This window comes from Argentina silus (genome assembly GCF_951799395.1).
Source record: "Argentina silus genome assembly, chromosome: 11".
In the NCBI taxonomy this organism is placed as follows: Eukaryota; Metazoa; Chordata; class Actinopteri; order Argentiniformes; family Argentinidae; genus Argentina; species Argentina silus.
Window position 1 is genome coordinate 11,384,589 of NC_139665.1, and position 19,979 is coordinate 11,404,567.

Here is a 19,979-nt window from a genome sequence, read left to right on the forward strand (position 1 = left end):
ATTCTCAATTCGAGTGTCAAGTGTGCAATAGACTGTTACACGGGAGACCATGTTTCCCTTACTGATTTTCTTGTAAAGCAATGTAACAACAAAAGAGACAGGAAAGGAAAACAAGCAGCAGGATCAAATGACTCCAGCGCATTTGGATCCTAGTAAGAGAGAGAAAGAGAGAAAGAGGGAAAGAGAGAAAGAGAGAGAGAGAGAGAGAGAGAGAGAAGAAATAAACGAATGAGAGAAGAGGGGAAATAAAAACAAAACGTGTACATGAATGACAAAAAAACGTGCCGTTGCAATGAAGAAGCAGATGAGGAGCTGGTGTGTGATGTGAGGAGGCTGGGATGCGAGCCACGTTCGAGAGCTTGGAGGGGGGGGGGGGGATTCATTTTGGAGAGCAGTCTGACATAAATCACACTGCAAATGCTAATGCAGGAAGTTTGGGACTGATCTAGCGGAGGGGATGGAAATAAATAGAGCCGTCATTGATTTATTCACACTTTCATTGCGCCACACACAGATGATAGCGAGTGTTACACACCACACCACAACATATGAAGAAGCTGGACGGCAATAAACACACACCACACCACTCCACACATTAGCCGCTTTTCGACAACGGTGCTGGTGCTTTCAGAGGCTTACTAGCGGCCTGCTAGTGCTGAAAGCCCGGTGCTTCAAGCCTAGTGAACAAGCCCATTTGATTTCCACAGTTGGGCTTTCTAGTCCTGTAGTGTAGTTCATATTCTGCAATTCGTAAGGTGGCGAACTCAGAGACACTAGCAACACATTTCAAATTGTTCAAATCTAAGCTTCTGGTAACTTAACACTCATCATCCAAATGGACGTTCACAGGCACGGTGAGACACTATTATAATATAACTCTGCCGTTGTGAAACCTCCTCCTTTCCTGACTTTTCCTCCATGTATTTTTTTGTCCGCTTTTTTTTTGCCAACATCTCTGAATCACTCCTGAGGTGCAATTAACACCTGCTATCAAAAGGGGCAAATGGTCCAAAAGCACTACAAAGATTAGAATTTAGTTTAACTACCACCAAGCAACAGAAAAATACAGTTAAACTAATAGCTGAGGTACATTAACCCTGCAGTATACCAAGGATGGGATTGGCAAACTAATAAACTGAATTGGCTCTTTCATTTGTTTTGGGGTCAATCAATACATCACTCAATGAACCTACATACTTACTACTACTGTAGGTACTCACAGTCTAGCAGTAGCGGTTAATACACAAGAGGAATGCACTGGGATGTTTGGCTTCACTTTTGATACACACAACACACATATTGAAGTGAGTTATACTGTTATGTATTGCCAGGGAGAGAGAGTTTTGACATTGATGGAGCAGACTCTGGCTAATCGTAGAGCCACTTGTGTAATAACTGATCCCGGTTGATAATTACATAACAGGTAAATAGTAGTTACTAGCTAAGTGCATTGTTGATACCACAGTTATTACTATGTAGTTCTGTACATTTAAGGGCAACTTAATGTAAAGTGTTACCAACCTTTCTTCATTGGTATTCTATTTCCTCTTCAGAATAAGGAGCGAACTTTGCAGTAGTGCTGTTTTATTCCTGAGGCCAGTACAGTGGCCAGAGTGTGGTGCAGCAACAGTGTTGTTGTCTTCGGTCTTGCATCAACCCTTTTGTCAGTGACAAATATACTGTCGAAGGTGGAACCTTGTGTGGACAGAACTGTCTCTGACATGGCCTCACATCCTGTGTGTCACAGAGAAGCTGACGTTCCGAGAGGTGCAGTCCCCCCAGGAGTTCCGTCACGGCGAAGTGGCCGAGGTTGTGTGTGATGTCATCAGCTCACCGGTGCCCGTTGTGGCCTGGTACTACCAGAATATGGAGATCACAGAGGAGCACTACAGTAAGTCTGCAGAGCATCGTCAATGTCCCCAATATCATACCAAACCACTTAATTAACTAACCAACCAATGGATAAAAGATAATAGATTTTATTCTTTGTTGGCTGGTTTGCCAAGTAAATATGAAAATAACTCAGTCATAAATGGAAACCACAAGATGTCTCAGAGAAAGAAAAGCTCTACTGTAGCCCAGAGCATAATCATAACAGCAGCAATATTATGGTTATCCATTTTAAGACATGCATGAGAAAAGCAGTGAGCCATTTATTTTGCAATCAGCATAGCTGTCTAGACCTGGTGTCTGTCTTTCTGTTGCTGGAACCGCAAATATGTTAACAGGCTGCGTAGTGAATTGACAGAAGAGAGTGGCATGTTAATCATTGCATGTTAATTCCCATCTTATTTTGCCAAGAACGTCAATTAAGACAATGTGGCAGGTCCAGGGACGTAGGAGTGGGTCTACCTTGACACAATTTTGTATGCAGGTTTAGCTTGTCATGTTAGCCTGTACACTAGCAATATGCTATTCATTTTCTCTTCTTATCTTCTCCCACATCTGCCCACTGAGACACCGAGAGAGAGAGAGAGAGAGAGAGAGAGAGAGAGAGAGAGAGAGAGAGAGAGAGAGAGAGAGAGAGAGAGAGAGAGAGAGAGTGAGTGCCTGGCTGATTAGAAAATAGTTTGTTTTAAACCTATGGTGATGTCAGGTTTTTAATTGAAATTCAAAGGCCTTCCTTGGATGCGCTATCTTCCCTCCCTCTGCAGGAATGATTAAAGGTGAAAACAGTTTGTTTTTGATTACTCTCGTCTAATTACTCTACGGTACATGGTTATAAATATCTTACCTTGAGACAGAAATAGGGTCCTCACTAATGCGTCTCTGATTAAAGGGGTCACAATTTAGTTTGTGCTGTAATTGCGCAAGTATTTATCTTTTCAAACATCAAGTAGTGCACAATACTAAATATTGACAGGAACATTATTCAATGCCAGACAATTATGTGACCGGAGTTCAAGACTTAATTTTGTTGCATTTTGTCGCTTATGTTGTTTCCCCCCAGTATCTTTCAGATTTTATCTGTGTTGTCTTATTCCTCTCACTCTGATGTGCATTTTTTGGCTCTCATTTTGTGTGTGTGTGTGTGTGTGTGTGTGTGTGTGTGTGTGTGTGTGTGTCTCTCTCTCTCTCTCTCTCTCTCGTGAAGGCAGGTTCCAGGTGCTAACCAACAACAACCTGCAGATCCACAAGGTGACCAAGGCGGACGAGGGCGTGTATCGCTGCGAGGCGCGGGTTGAGGCCCGCGGCGAGATCGACTTTGTAGACATTGTCGTGGTGGTGAATGGTGAGTTAATAATCCAGTTAGTTGCCTCTTCCGCCATTGTTGTACCTATCCACAGCATTGCAGCTACACTACAGTACAGCAGTGGACCCGAGGTTGAGGGCTCCATAGGAGCCACAGTGTGAGGAGCATCTTTGGAGTGGAGGTTGAGGCCGTATACTGTAGGTCGGTCCCGTTTAAGCTGAGGCTGTCCACAGGATGAGAGTAGAGTGGCCTGGTGAGACATATTCCTTCTCTCCCTGTTCACCACAGCCACAAAGCTCTGTTTGCGAATTCAGGATGGCGGTCTCCACACACCTCCTGTAGAACTGCAGGAACAGGAAGTAGTTGTCGGCTCTAGCACTCGAGCAATTTCTGTGATTGAATATTTTAATTAGGTTGCGCTCCGGGCTCTGTAACTCAAAAATCGAAGGGTGTCATTTTAATTTGTTCATTTGTTCTCATTTAGCCTAGAAGGTGAGGCACCTGAGAGGGTTAGAGTGATTGAAATGTGATCTCTCAAAGGCTATAAGCACTCGTTATGCATGAGCAGACACAATATTGTCTCGGCTATCTAGTTCTTCCCACCTAATGTAATAACGTGCTCGCCAAAAAAACATGGATCGCATTCAATTTAGAGCAGCACTTATAGTTCAGACGAAGATCCAATAAGCTGGCTCAATGAGGCGAGACCTATTATCCTGCAAAATGACACCCGCCATGCGCTGCGGAGATGGGGCAGCCTGCAGTTTCCATCACTAAGTGTGCCCTAAGTGAAGCCCTACAGGAAGACTAACTCTGAAGAGCCCTAAGTGAAGCCCTACAGGAAGACTAACTCCAAAGAGCCCTAAGTGAAGCCTTACAGGAAGACTAACTCCAAAGAGCTCTCTGTGAAGCCCTACAGGAAGACTAACTCTGAAGAGCTCTCTGTGAAGCCCAAGGCCCCATGGAGAGAAAGGTTATTTAAGGTCCCAGAGTAGAGCCCGCTAGGTAGCATACATATGTGCAGTCCTTATGTACTTTGAAGAGAAATCACTTTGATTCTGAACATGTTTTCCAAGTGTGAGCAGAATTTTCAAAACTTAAAGGGTATGAAAGCACCTGTGGATTCAGACTGAACCATACAGGAGGAAAAAAACATCCATAAAACATTGATAGCAAAGGCTGTGTCCTACACAAATCAACACAATCCGTCATTGACATAAAATAAAATGAATGAAAACAGACTAATCAAATAATATTTCAAACAATTGACAACATTACATGATAATGCTTAAACATCTAGATAAACTAATGCAAGTTTAAAGAGATTTTTAAGAGAGATTTAAAAGAAGACACAGCTTGTCTTCAGGCAGGCCATTCCAAAGTCTAGGGGTCCTAATGGCAAACACCTGGAGTGAGTAGAGACTTGCCTGAAGATCTAAAGCTGCGCTTCTGTTCATACAGGATAGTCTGCAATGTATACTGGGACTGAATATGATTTGCTTTATAGGTATTCAATTGAATCTTAAAATCAATAATAAAATCTACTGGAAGCCAGTAACAAGGCTAAAATTGGTGTGATGTGATCACTTCTTTTCCTTCTGGTTAAAAGTCTCACAGCTGCATTCTGCACTAGCCGCAGACGAGAGAGGGCCTTTCGACTGAGGCGAGAATATAGAGAGTTGCAACTAAATGATATTTACTTCCTTCAGTATTAAGTGTATTTGTGTCTATGTGTATGTTTGTGGTTTTGTGTCAACAGTATGTTTGTGTGCACAAGGGAATCTCAAAACCTCTCCTCTTCTCCATGTATGAAACATTAGAGAATGTCGATCAATTGGTCAATGAAAATCATGTCTGAGAGATTCTCAGATCAGCCTGTACAGTAGCACTGTATTTAGGAATATTGCTTGGCCGTTTCCATCCCCAGAAAGCTTGGTGCATTTTGATATTCATACACGTATGTATAATGTGGATCTGTGAGTGAGTGTTTCTGTGTGTGGGTTCGATTGTTTCTGTGTGTATGTGTGCGTGTGTGCGTGCGTGTGCGTGTGTGTGTGTGTGTGTGTGTGTGTGCGTGTGTCAGTGTGAGATATTGTACAGGCAGGGAAGGAAGGGATTGAGTGAAGTGAGATGGGACAGAGAAGCGTTAGAGCAAAAGCAGATAAACATGTTTTGGTTATAGAGCTGTCATATGGTTGTCAGTACCCTGGCTATCAGAAAGCAAGCTGGGATAGGTACAAGGTGACAGCTCGTGCTGATTGGTTGGCGGTGACACATTTTATTGGCTAGTATTGCCCAACGGTGTATACAGTGGCCCACAGTAAAATACTCAAAACTAATATCTGAGAGAAACACAATCACCCTATGAGCTGGGCATTTCTGTACATTTCTTGTTATATTTTGTTGTATTTATACAGTTGGTTAGAAAGGGAATACAGATGACAGGCTACCTGTTTGAGACGTGTCTGCTACCTGTCCCTTATCCGAATGCAGATAAACCAGTATTCTCTGTCTGACAATAAGACCAGGAGGCTTTCCTGAACATATGACCTGACCCAAGGAATGTTGTTTGTCAATGCTGTGCCACAGCACTGTTATTCCACAACACTGTTGTATTTTCATATGCTTATGATTATGTCCTCATTAGCTCTGACTTTTTTCTCTTCTTCTCCTAGTCCCTCCTGTGCTATCGGTGTCACAGCAGTCCTTCAATGCCACAGCAGACTACCAGGAGTCAGTCACGTTCACCTGTGTCACCTCCGGTTCACCTGACCCCGAGGTCACCTGGCACAGGTACAGTTAACCAATGACCTCCTGACCTCCATTAGCATCAGTACCTCTACAGTACACACTAGGGGTGTGACGAGTACTCGTTACAGATTTTGGGCATTTTACGGATACGATCATTTACATTTTACATTTACATTTATGGCATTTAGCAGACACCTTTATCCTAAGCGACTTACAACAAATACATTTGTTTAAGTAAGTGAATCGTCTATCCAACAGTCATCATAAGACAAAGTAATCAATGCTCACACCAGGGGCCATTGGCAGTCGTTATGCCAGAAGGCATATATATATTCCAATTATTTTTGATACGATCCATAATCAGAAAGGATCCCTCTCTATCTGAAAATAATGACTCCATTGGCCAGTTTAGTTGTCTGTTAACCAATAGGAGATGTGTGCGATGTGCCTGCTACCGTGTTTCAGAGCAGTGTCCCCCATCTCCCGTCCCTCATTCAACCTTTCACTTAGTTAGAAAGAAGCTAGGTGAGCGGATGATGTGCAGCTGTCTGTGTTTACCACAGCTGTTTACAGCTCAAAGCGCATAACTTGGGTCATTTAGCTATGTTAATGGCTTGTTTCACCCTCTTTATTCACTCACTCAGTCACTCTAGAGTTGCCTGGTTATAACAATTGTGATATAACTGTACAGCAACCCAGAGAGCCACGAATCAACAACATGGTATCACTTTGTTGTACATTTTCTGTACATTTTTGAGGATATGCTGCGTTATCAAAAATATACTGTGTATGAGTATGTGGAAGGAGGTCATAAAAGTTTAAATATTACTGTTCACATTAACCTTTCAACACAAGACAATGTGCTATGAAAAGTCAAAAATAATCCATTGGAATTTTAAATTAAATGCTATGTATTGGCTTTGTGAAGGTTTTGACTGACACATACTTATGTAATGTCTAGTGGTGTGAACAATTAAGATTTAATTGGCCCTATGATTATCCACAAAAAAAAGAAATGTGAAGTCTATGTTTAACTTGTGTAAATGACATCTTGATTTTCCTTTTCCTGCACCACTGGCTTACATAATTACTCCCTGAAGACTTCCCCTATAATTTGAGCTCCAGTCAATGCTTTATTGCAAAGCATCATTACTCTAAAGGTCTCCTGACCACAACTCAACTCTGACCACCATTGACTACAACTGAACCCGGGCTACAGCTCCAAATTGATCGCTGCTCCACCATGACCACTTCCCCATTACTTTACACAGACCACAATTCAACCCAACCATAACTATACACTAACAGCAGCAGCCCTACACTGACCACTGCCCTACAATTGCCACTTCACTATGACCATAACTCTACTCTGATCACTCTGCTACTCTGACATTCCCCGCTGATGATTGCTTTGCAAGATTGCTATTTCCGCTCAAAAACATCCATGATGAAAATAATCATTCATGTGTTAAAGGCCAATATATACCTTTTTGCCTTCTCCCTGGCCTTCTTTGTCTCCCACACCTTCCCTCTCCCTCTCCCTGCCTCAGTTACATTTCCTGCTGTGTGTCGGCCTAGCTGTGTGCCTTCAGTCATAGACTCACAGTCAAAGTAATATCCTGTGCTCACGTCCTACCGCTTCCACAGATGGACCTGTTCTTCATTTCCGCCTCAGTTCCCCAGTGTTATTACTCTGCTTTGGTGTTTCCCTAGTCGACTTTCAATTATCCTCCCTCTCACTTTCCCCAGTGAGACAGGGTTTCTGCCCCACACCGTAGTGCCTTTACACATTATAATGTGTAATGTGTGTGTGTGTGTGTGTGTGTGTGTGTGTGTGTGTGTGTGTGTGTGTGTGCATGTGTGTGTGTGTGTGTGTGTGTTTCTCCATACATTATACAGTGTATAATCTCTACCTATACTGTCCATCTCTTCTGTACAGGAAGGGGCAGGAGTTGGAGCGGTCAGAGCAGTATGTTCTCAACACCCTGGAGGGAGGGCGGGGTACGCTGACCATCCGCAATATTCGCCAGGGGGATGGAGGCGCATACACCTGCAAGGCCACCAACAAGGCCGGAGCCGAGGAGAGGGAGCTCTTCCTCAAAGTGTTTGGTGAGAAAATCTAGCTACCCCATTTCCTGACCCTGAACACTGGAACATGATTTTTTTGCAATTAACTCTACTACTCAGAGACCACTCAACTTAGCCGGTCATTTTTGGATATCAGAAACATTACATCTCTCTGCAAATCATTCATAAATGTGTCGGTCTCCAAAGAAGACACTTGGATCACATTATTGATTTTAATCCCAAAAATGTGATTACATTTGTCCCCGTGGGCAATCGTAACAGTAGGCAACGGCAAATATAACACCCTTAAATCAACCCACTGAACCGAAGACAAAGTAGACACACACTAATGCTCCATTTACACCTTTAATCAGTCCCTCCAGGATTTCGCAATGTTTTTAGTTTTTTTGTGTTTTTCTAAAAGTTGTCAGTTGTCCACCATCAGCTTCACACATGAACATGCTGACAACGTTTGTTGATGTGTGGATTGATTGGACTTGATAACGCAATAACAGTGCAGTGATTGGTCAAATGTGCAAGCCCTTTCTTGTTTGGACCCTTTTATGTGGTAAAAGTATGTGATTGGTTAAAACCCTGGAGGGACTGTTTAATGCAAACATTGTTTTGACCCATGGTGGATCCTCATAAAATATCTTCATTCTCTGAACAACAAAACACACCCAACACTAGCAGATGCCCCCAACACTAGCAGCCATGACAAAAAATTATGTGCTAGCTGGCAACAATTCTGACACATTTCAATCACATCAATTTGTAGCCAACAGAACAGTAGCGATACAAGTTAAGATTCATAGACAATAAACCTAGAGACAGCAGAAGAAAAATACTGTAGATCAAAAAAGTTACATTTACCCCTCAAAAACAATTTCTTTCTGAATAAAACCTGCAGATGGTGAGATATTTGACTGCATTTTTCTATGCAGGAAGTAAACCTAACTGTGCCTGTACTGAGTGAGTTACTTCTCTCTAACTTGTTTCTGATTGGAGAAAAGCAGGGTGTTACAATTGACCCCTGTTACTGTACATTTGTCCTCACTCTCCCCTATATTCCTATTCACTGGAGAGAAGGTCTATCTTAGAGAAAATATACACCATACATTGACCACTACTTCACCCAATCACCAAACAACCTCAATCTAATACATTTCCATGAAAAAAGACATTGAATTTATTGTGCAAGTCGACTTACCCTGTTCATAAAAGTTATATCAATTTATATTTTCATAAAGCTGCCAGCATATTTCCTCTCTGATTATTCCGATAGCGCATTTTCCTCTTTATGAAAATGTATGGAGATTTATGGTCTAGTCATCAAGATCTTTTCAAGGCTCAAGCCACGGTTGTTCTTCAAATGCACATTTAAATGAATAAGTTAGCAGAGGGGAGTTTTGTTTGGCAAAGCGAAGTGAGAAAACGGTTGTACGTTTGTTTTATTACCCATGACAGCAGAGACATGGATAAGAGCACTGGGAAATACAGGGGTTGTGAGGGGGGGGGAGGGGGGGGGGGGGGGCGGGTTGTTGGGTCATTAATATAAAAGTTAATATAAAAAGGATTTAGTTTGATAGTACTCTGGCCAAAGCCCTGAAATAGGCAAGTTACAGTTAATAAACCTTTACCAAGAGCTCTTGCAAAGCTGTCTACAGTGTTATGACCCTTGGTCCTAAACGGCTAGCCGACATATTATATCAGAGGGTAAACAACCTGGCGGTGTACCATTACTGATTCTCATCAGCTTATAAGAGAGCTTAATACCTGGTTCACCACTCTCCCTTCAGTCTGCCATTGCTAAGAGAGGATTTAAAGTCATCATGACCACTGGTAAATTGATGTGAAAGGAGTAGGATGCTTCCCATTTCACTGAAAGCTAGAATAGCCAGTTATTCATCACAGACTAAAGTAGCACTGTGGCTGTCGAGCCAGCCGCCAACAGCTATTGACTGTTAGCCTTCAAATATCAGTGATTTCGGCACAGTGAAAGCCGAACCATTCAGGAATTAGGTCTCCAGGTTTATTCACTCTATAACATATAGACAGAAGTGACTACCCTGTCAGCAGAGTAATGACGGCCCAGATCTGGCCCACGTCTGTTTTCTATTGGCATCCGTATGTGGCCCAGGTACAACTTCTGCATCATCATCCAAGTGGTGACTGGGCAACATCCATGGTCAAGATGTTGACTTTTCATGGTGATGATTGGGCTTATGGCCCAATTATATCAACTAGACTAGGCCTAGGCTTGGCCTATATGTGGCAAAGGCCTGCGAACTTCAGCTAATTGTAGCCATTACTAACATAAAAGGTGTTATGGAAATACTGACCAAGTTTAAAATGTGTGGCCAAATCTCCACAAATTCACATTTAACCAAGCATTTATTAATTTCAGTAGATTTGGGTGTGCAATTTAAATGTTTGTTTCAACGAATCCAAATCATGAATAATGCTGTATTCATGACAAGTCGGAAACTCAAAACCTCTGAATTTAAATGAACGTAAGTTATTTGCATACAGCTTCCTATTGGTTGGTTCTGATACTCTCCAAGTGGAATACTCAGGCATCATCTTTCTACAACGAGTTTCCAAGTTGGACATTTTCCTAGTTTCCTGCTGTAGTTCCGACATGTCATGAAATAAGCAATAATGCCCTTTATTTATCTGCTGCGCGTCATGCCTAACAACTCCCCCTACCTGTGACAATATCGACCATAAATCAGCCTCTCTGGCATTATTGCTAAATTCCACTTGTCCACATTTTCAACAGTGGGGTGTTAAATATTACTATATTGTGTATAAGTGTTTGGTTTAATTTAACTTCCCAGTGATGGTAGTATGTAGTCACTGTGCATATATTGTACTGTGCATATAATCCATTCAAATGTAATGGAGATGGTTTGGAACCAGGCTCAAGTGATAAGTAACCTTGCCTGAAACCCTGCATTAATATCCTAAGCTAATGTCTTGTCTTTAGCTTATGGCTTAAGCAGTGTTGCAACGAGAGAAATATCTGCTTTTGAATCCTGTCAATCACTCAAGTATGGATATCTATGAATGTTAGGTTAAATTAATTGTTTGCATTTTTAGTTTTTTTAGTTTTTTGTCCACAAACACACTTGATGATATCATTTTGTGCCCAGACCATTTATTTTACAGCTGTGCACCAGCTGTGCACGTTGATCACATCAGTGGCCATGCTGTGCTGTTACATAATTTCACCTGGAGGGGGAGAGCCATTGTACATCAATTACTCAGTTAATGAGCAAGTCTCCCACCTTGGATTTATTGTATGAATCATGGGCCTTGTCTTTGCCTCTCTGCACATTCCCTCGTAGAGCCTTCAGGGATTATAGTAGGGGAGACCGGAAGCAAAGCTTCCCCCTCCAAAAATCTGGAGGGTGCTGTGAGTTGATTTTACATTGAAATGTATGTCCTCATCAGACGATCCATGTTATTGATACAGTAGGTGTCAGTGTCACAGAACTTAACATAAGACTAACTTTCTTGTCTAACTTACCAAAAGTAAAATGTTCATAGGCCTTGTTCTTTATGTCATACAGTACATCTGGACACCGGAGAGGCTCTGATGCTTGTTTTTGTCGTTATCCTTTTGGTCCTTTTGTCTGTCACTGTGTTTGTGGTGTATTGTGCAATTATAAGGGACCCAATTGTGACAGGTTCTAAATCCCCTGAGATGGCTCACCCACCCTGGGTTTCATTCTGTAAGAAGTGACAAACATCGTCTTGATCTTAGCAGACATTGTTAAAAGCAAACATTGTATTTCTCATTCACTTCAATTTCTTCATAAATGTTATGCCGTGATACTTTACGCCTCTCGATAAAGCATTGAAAAGTGCATGAACAAAGAAATATGCCTTTTATCCATGATTCATGTTGCGCGCTATTTGCCCTTGACATGCATGGCGTCCGGGGGTAGCGTAGACAGCCGTCTTTGATAGTGGCTTATCTACATGAGACAAACGCTGAGACACTCCGCTCCTTAATGCTGTTTATCTGGGCCGCTCGGCATCAAAAGAGGGTTTGTCTCCGCCACCGTCGGAATGCGTTGCCTGTTAAGAAGCCCAAGGATCCTCGCCATGACTAAAAGATATACAGTATGAAAGAGGAAAACTTCTGCAGAAGATCAGACGGCTCATTGTGAAAACAAAGGTTGTGAGGAGGAGGCAGTTATGTACAAAACTGCAAGAAAAAGGTTCTTGTTGATTGCACCTGGGTATGTTCCTCAAATATGCCAAGGGTTTTTTGTATCAGCTGCCTTTCAAAAGTAAAGAGAGTATGATAATACTGAACAATTTTGCGATTTTGGGCTAGTTTGTCTGTGCCAACATCATACTGTACATCCTCCAGTCCATGATGTGTTCCTAGGGTCATAAAAAATGGTTTTGAAACTCTTCTCTCTCTCTCTCTCCCTTATTATTTCTCTCTCCCTCTCTCTCTCTCTCTCTCTCTCTCTCTCTCTCCTCTCTCTCTCTCTCTCTCTCTCTCTCTCTCTCTCTCTCTCTCTCTCTCTCTCTCTCTCTTTCTCTGTCTTGCCTCCTCGCTCTCTCTCCCTCTCTCTCTCTCTCTCTCTCTCTCTCTCTCTCTCTCTCTCTCTCTCTCTCTCTCTCCTCAGTCCAGCCCCACATCACCCAGCTGCGTAACGTGACAGCAGTGGAGGGCAGTGCGGCCATGATCTCCTGTGTGGCCGAGGGCGAGCCTCTGCCTGAGATCTCCTGGAGGAGAGCCAGCGATGGCAAGACCTTTGCTGATGGAGATAAGGTATCCACACCCCCTCTATCTCAACCCACGACCACCCACAACACCTCCTTTTACTGCGCACGCGCACACACACACACACACACACACACACACACACACACACACACACACACACACACACACACACACACACACACACACAGGTTTCAATGGCAACCATTACGCTCCTAGACACTCTCAGGCGGTATATTATTCATGTGTTGTCACTGACACAAATAAGTGTCTCATACTGTAGATTACAAATAAAACAAAATATGGGGTTATTAGACCCACATGGATCCATCCATGTTAATTGCACATGCATTTCCATCGTTGTTCCCTAAGTACAGACCTAATGCTTTTAGAGAGGCAGCATTAACAAAGATGGCTGACGCTTTGCTTTGAAAAAGGTCACAGTGGAGATAAATGAATGTGTGCTTTGGCTTGAACCACTCAGGTTGATAAATCACAGCACAAAATGAGAGTAAATGCTTCTCTCCCTGCAGCAAATGCAATTATGGAAATGTGAGCGCAAACCAACACACCTCAATATATGGGAAAAACAAACACTGTTTTTGCACCACCGTATGATGGATGACCGTAGTCATTTAGGTGTAAAGCGGTTGCTTCCTCTTTCAATTTGAAGTTAGATCTGCATATCCAGTGGAGAAAAGGAAGAGGTGAAAGTAGTTCAGTGGCCAACGTGATCTCATCAATCATTCCTATGATATTGTACGTAAAGTAATGTACCACGAAAACATAAAGATGATGTAAGTGTGGGCCGTCAGTGGGAAGTATTGTAAATATGTTTAAGTATAGTTATGTACCTAGAAAATGTAAATATGTTGACCTGTGACCTCTGTGTAAAGATGCAACATTTTAATCTTCACCGTTTCCACAAAGCGCGTTATCAACAACGTGTGTGGCGGTTAGGCAGTATTAGGCATTAACACTGAGTGGTTAAGGTTAGGGTTAGGGTTGGGCATTAACTTCAAGTGGTTAGGGTTAGGAATAGCTTAAAAGTGGTTAGTTTAAGGGTACATTGTTAGGGGAAGGTATAAGCAAACATGAGCAACAATAATCAGCGAACAAAACCACTAAAAGCACTTTTTGTCCAAATTGTCCAAATTGCCTGAACCTGCCCACTCAACAACCCCAACCTACCACCTACCAAAGCATTCTTCCTTTTGTAACTTGTAACCTGTTTACGGTTTCTAATTGGTCAAATCTTTACGTCTTCCTGACTGCCCACACCTAAACATCTTCACATCTGCTCTGACGTAACTTTACATATGGTATCATACAAAATTATGAATGCCACAAAGCCGCAGCACTACCTGGTACACAGGACTAGTATGGAAATCATTATTCGTAGTGTATCCTGCCACACAGGAGTGATTCAATTAACTCACATAACCGGTTCAGTGTATTTAGAGAACACATTGGTTCAGTTGTTTTTCAGTGAGTCAGCCTACAAACTTTTCAATCAATATACAATAAGCTATAAAAAGCCCTTCAGTGTGGCAGATGATAGGCAGTTCCCAATGCCTCAGGGAGATTATTTTTCAGATCATGTGTGATTATTGTCAGTGCATATCCCATTTCATCAAATCAGAGCTACAGTGAATCAGATAGAAGACTCCTCTCCTCTGTTCCACCCCCCCCCCCTCTTTCTTTCTGTCTGTTTCTCTCTCTCTCCTCGTCATTCTGTCTCTTACTATCTCTCACCCCCTGTTCTCCCCCATTCCCACCTTCCTCTCCTTTTCCCCCTCTCGGCCTATCTCTTTGTTTGTGTGTGTCCGTCTGTACTGCATGTGTGTGTGTGCTGCAGAGCTCCTGTCCATCTCTGCTCCTCTGTGCAGCATATCAATGAGGCTGGGTTGTAGAATCCCTCTCCCCAGAGAGAGGCTCTGTCAGACAGGGCACCGGTGAAGGAATGAGCCCAGATCAGGGAGAGAATGCACAAGACTCCCAGTTAGCACTGCCTCAGGCACAGTCTCTCTCCTCTCTACCCCATTTTAAAATGGTTTATTCAACATCTTTTCCCTATTCGATGCAAATTCAGTGTCTCAATCCCATTACTGAATTGACCCCAGTTTAAAATGGAATGTGGGGTAGTCTGCTCTAGGTAGGACACGGACCATGCAGCAAGAGCAGTGCTTTCAACAGCACTTTCACCCGATTAAGAATAATTGTCTGAAGATTAAACCAAGATTAAAGCATCTTATTCCAAACAGGATTTGTGAAGTTGGGGCCATTTCTAGCCTTGCAATAAGACACGGTGTAAAGGAATTAGGAATTAATTATGACTATTAACAGGGGCGGTATGTGACATCAAGGCATTAAAGGGGGGCTGGATGTGCATCGTTTGGCCGGGGGAGATCTATAGAGAGGGCGTTGAACCTGCCACAACCACACACCCTGGGGCAGGATCACTGGAGGGGCCTTAGAAGGCTCAAAGCTGTACAGGGACAGTGCAGCGAGGAGGAGGACACACAGACAAGGTGCCCAGAGGGATATGGGATATCTCCAGGCTAAATAGACTTGCCATAGGACCTTTGTGTACAGTAATCAATTCTTGCTCTGTGGTGTTTCAGAGGTTGCGGCTATAAAGACCCAAAAGAGCTCTTAAAGGGATGATCATCCTGAGGTGTTTTTTCTCCATGAAGTATGATTGTGGATTAGAGGGCTGATTGCCAATTCTAGTTTAATTGACCTGTGGCTTTAAATTGATACCATCTGTCTTCATAGTGATCTAATTACTTCTAATCAATTGATGGTCAATTGCATTAGTCCTGTCTGTAGATGCAATAAACAGATAGAGGTGTGTGAGGTTGAAATGGATGAAAAGGTCAACATAGAATGGATAAGTAAATATTTAATACTTCATTTCATGACTGACTGACTGTTTGTGTGTGTGTGTGTGTGTGTGTGTGTGTGTGTGTGTGTGTGTGTGTGTGCAGAGCGTGGACGGACGAGTGGAGGTGCGTGGACACCATGGGAAGTCCATGTTGACTATCAGTGGGGTGAAGTTGTCTGACTGGGGACGTTTTGACTGTGAGGCCCTCAGCAGGATCGGAGGTCACCAGAAGAGCATGTTCCTGGACATCGAGTGTGAGTATGATTTCAGGACAAGCATCATCGCACGCACACACACACACACACACACATATGCTAAATTGTTCTATCCCCCACACGCAAATACACATCCACAAAACTGCTGAATTTTAAAATGGCATTTAACATTGTTCCTGTTTTCCTCCCAACAAACACTAGACTAATGAAAACAGAGCGCCATGCCCCTCAGAAAGGCTAATTAGTGAGAGGATATCCTGCTTCATTATTCATCCCACTCACGGCTCACACATTCCCCGGTGAACACACTCCTTCCTCAACTACTCTTACTTAATTAGCTTCAAACAAAAGATCTCCATTTTGGACTTTGCTTCTCTTTTTTTTCTTACCTGGCCTGAGTCATGTTCGTTATCTCTGAATTATCTCTAATTATCTCTGTTTTCATATGAATAAGTTAATAAGGAGTTCTAAACGAGGCAAATGGACTGGAACGTTCCAGAATGCTCTGAAGGAGAATTAGTATTCAACTGACTATTGAATGACGTCACACCCTTGAGGGGTCACTAACTGCTCATGCACATGGCAGTGCCACACCTTTAGAACGACACCCCGTCACGGCCTGGCCTATTAAGACGACAGAGAAAGAGAGAGAGAGAGAAAGAGAGACAAAAAGGGGCGTGTGACTGAGCATGGCGGGGCTAAGCCAACCGTCGCTGGGGCGCTAATGAACTCATTTATTAAGTCGGTGCATCGCGTGGAGGGGGAGCACGTTCTCAGCCGTGACAGAGAGCCAGGCATCAATCTCTTTAATGGAACCCTGCAAGCGAGCATAAAACAGCCGTAATGCTGCTCTGACTATGGGCGAGCAGCAAGAGGAGGCCCACAATGCATTGGGATCGTTCATTACTGCCCATCCTCTCAGCACTGCCAAATGAGCTGCAGGTTTTTCCTGGGGAGACGATCGTAATGGAGATCTCTCTCCCAGCATGAGATGTCTTCAATTAAGTTCAAGCTTCCTTTTAACTTTGGGAGATTGTTTGGAAGCATTAAGCATTTTTCTTTCACTATGTATGATTAGAAAGAGATTTTTTTTCTTTCTTTGATCATCTGTTTGAGCTCTACCTTGGGTTTTAGTTTTTAATTTGATGCCAACATTTTCAGATTTGTCTTTCATATATGCAATTTAATGAGTGTTATGCACTGTACTGTCTTTTTTTTGCATGAGATTAAGAATTAACCACTCACTTTGTGTCTTGGTTAGATGTGCCCAAGTTTCTGACCAACCACACCATTATTTACTCTTGGGAGGGCAACCCGGTGAACATCAGTTGTGACGTGATGTCCAATCCACCTGCCACCATGCTGTGGAGGAGAGAGCGCCTCACCATCTCGGCTGAGGGAACTGCCAACACGCGGGTCCACACCGCTGAGGGCCGGTCACTGCTAGAGGTCAGTGGAGAGCACAGGGGACCACTACACAGACCTCATTTGACATAGACTTTGAGTTGATGAAATGGTATATACAGTATGATAAGTAATACCTAATTCATACTAGCAATGTCTTATTGAATATGGAAAAAGTCAGGATACATGTCAAATGTGTTTGAATGTAGCGATCATAAAGTATTGTACTTGCCATAGCCAACATGGCTACCATGTACTGTTTTAGTATCATCAAATGATTGTTGTAAGCCATTCGGATTTGATTGAAAAGTTGTCACAGAAAAAGAGAAAACACATGCTATGAGTTCATACGGTACTATAGTCATACATAAAGCTCACCTATGCTTATAACTAGCAATACATTTCATGCTTTAAAGGGACACATCACAGATTTTTTACCTCAAAATTGTTGTCCAGATCACCTTACGAACGTGTGGGCATGTGAAAACAGCTTCCAAAATGCGTTCTGTAGCAAAAGCTAGGTCTTGCTTGTTTGAGAATTTTACCTTGAGTGATGTATTTGGGTGTCATCACATGATTTTTGAAAACTACAAGGAGTATTAGGGAGGAGTGAGGTTATTGTTTCTGAATTGGCTACTGCCTGTTTTGTTTACATCCATTAGCACCATGCTAGCGCTTACATCTATCACTTGTGTTTACTAACGGGAATCTTAGCTAAGACGCGCCTCCATTGCTGGCTGGGAGGCACAAAGCACTATGGACGTTGCAGGAGTTCATCATTCGGACATATTATTTCCGATAAATTGCTGTTTTTTTTTATTATTTGCTAACATTTTTAAGGAAAGTGTTCCCTAAAGGTCTTCAGTTAATATTGTAGTTGTAATGACAATGGTTGTTTGATCCTAGGTCACGCCTGTGTCCGACAGGGATTTCGGACGCTACAACTGTACTGCCAGGAATAACATAGGAGCCCGTTATCAGGAGTTTATCTTGGCACAGGCAGGTAAGTCAATCACCAATCACAGATGCCATAACATCCCCTCCCCCCTGCCTGTATCATATTTTTCCTGTGATTCATACACATTGAATGAGACAAAGCAACCAGTAAGGATGTAAATAGCTTGCTTAATACCTTTAAATCACGATGCATCCATGTAACCATTAGGTGTCCACTGCACCCCATCCATGAGGTAGGGTTGGACAAGCATTGACCCTCTCAATTAGTCAATGGTACACAGCTACTTTGACTTCTGACCTAAGCATAAACGAAGTGTCACACCACTCAAAACACATGGGGTCTCGAAACTAGTTTTTAACTCTTTTCACTCTCTTTTGTTGCTGATAACCTCCCTATTTGTTGTTCTCATGGCAATCAATTCCACAACCACTCCCAACCTCTATTTAGCTGAACCTCATTTCAAATAGTGCTTGCTGATTTACCATAGAGCCCGCTATTTACTAAAGTACCCCCTAATTTACGGTAGCGCAGGCTAATATACAATAACGCAGTCCAATTCGCTATAGTGCAGTTTCAATTACTATGACTTCACAGGGCCTGTAGAAGTAAAATACTGAGCGAATGCTGACTTTAGATGCAGTGTTTAATAGTTAATACGTACAAATGATCTCTTGTACACCCACCCCCCCCCCCACACACACACACACACACACACACACACACACACACACACACACACACACACACACACACACACACACACACACACACACACACACACACACACACACAAACACACACACACACACACACACACACACACACACACACACACACACACACACACACACACACACACACATAATAGGTTATTAATTAATCAATTTAGTTAGCCAAGTCTCCTATGAGGAGATGTTTCACATCGGGGTTAATAACAACACTAAGACTCTCAGTCAGCAATAGCTTATCGGGCCACTGGTGGCAACAGAGTGGCTTATCAGCCAATATCAGACCCCTAACGGTAAAATGATGGCATCCGTCGTGGTGTTATGCTGCTATTAGGCCAACAGCATACCACTAATGATGGGCTGACAGTCGGCATGCAACTAGGCGTGCCCAGGGAGGACTGACAGTTCATATGCCGGTGATAGACCGACGGTGGCATGTCATTGGTGGACCGACGGACTGCATGCCGATGTTAGACTGATGGTCGGCATGCCATTGGTAGACCACCCATCAGCATGCCAATAGTAGATGTATGCCGGCATGCCTACACACCTTTGAAACTATCTTCATGACAATTTAAGGACTATTCAGACTGTTGCGGCTTTTAAAGAAGGCCTTAAGACGCATCTTTAATGGCTGGCCTATCCTGCCTCCTAGACTTTGATTGCTACTTTTATGATGTGGTTTGAGATTATTCTTGTATAATGAAAAGCGCTTTATAAATGTAATAAATTATTACTGACAATCAAACCAATAACCCTGGTATGTAAAAACCTGTGCTTCAGCCATTTCGGCTAAATATAAATGTGGTAAAGGAGGGGAAAAATTGTGACGGGGAAAGGGAAGATAGTGGCAGAGGAATGGGAACAGAGTGACAAGGTGGCAAGGTAGTGGGAAGAGCGTGGCAAAGGAGCAGAGAGGATGATTAGCCAAGAGCCACAGCAGTGTGCTACCAATAGCCTGACTCAGGACCGGTTGCGGACCACTGTTTGTGGTGTTGGGCCATCGTTGTCGATGAGAAAAAATTCTGC

The 19,979-nt window shown here is 42.8% G+C and overlaps 1 protein-coding gene across 1 annotated transcript in view; it reads left to right on the forward strand.

Moving 5' to 3' along the window:
- ncam2 (neural cell adhesion molecule 2) overlaps positions 1-19,979 on the forward strand; it is a gene marked incomplete at both ends in the record, with an annotated part of 181,009 nt that overhangs the window by 134,427 nt on the left and 26,603 nt on the right. The window contains 8 exons of the mRNA XM_083680048.1: positions 1,748-1,891; positions 3,095-3,232; positions 5,869-5,986; positions 7,884-8,053; positions 12,661-12,806; positions 15,749-15,899; positions 17,122-17,309; positions 18,171-18,267. Coding sequence (XP_083536174.1) covers positions 1,748-1,891; positions 3,095-3,232; positions 5,869-5,986; positions 7,884-8,053; positions 12,661-12,806; positions 15,749-15,899; positions 17,122-17,309; positions 18,171-18,267 — 1,152 coding nt within the window. The remainder of the gene's footprint in view (positions 1-1,747; positions 1,892-3,094; positions 3,233-5,868; positions 5,987-7,883; positions 8,054-12,660; positions 12,807-15,748; positions 15,900-17,121; positions 17,310-18,170; positions 18,268-19,979) is intronic.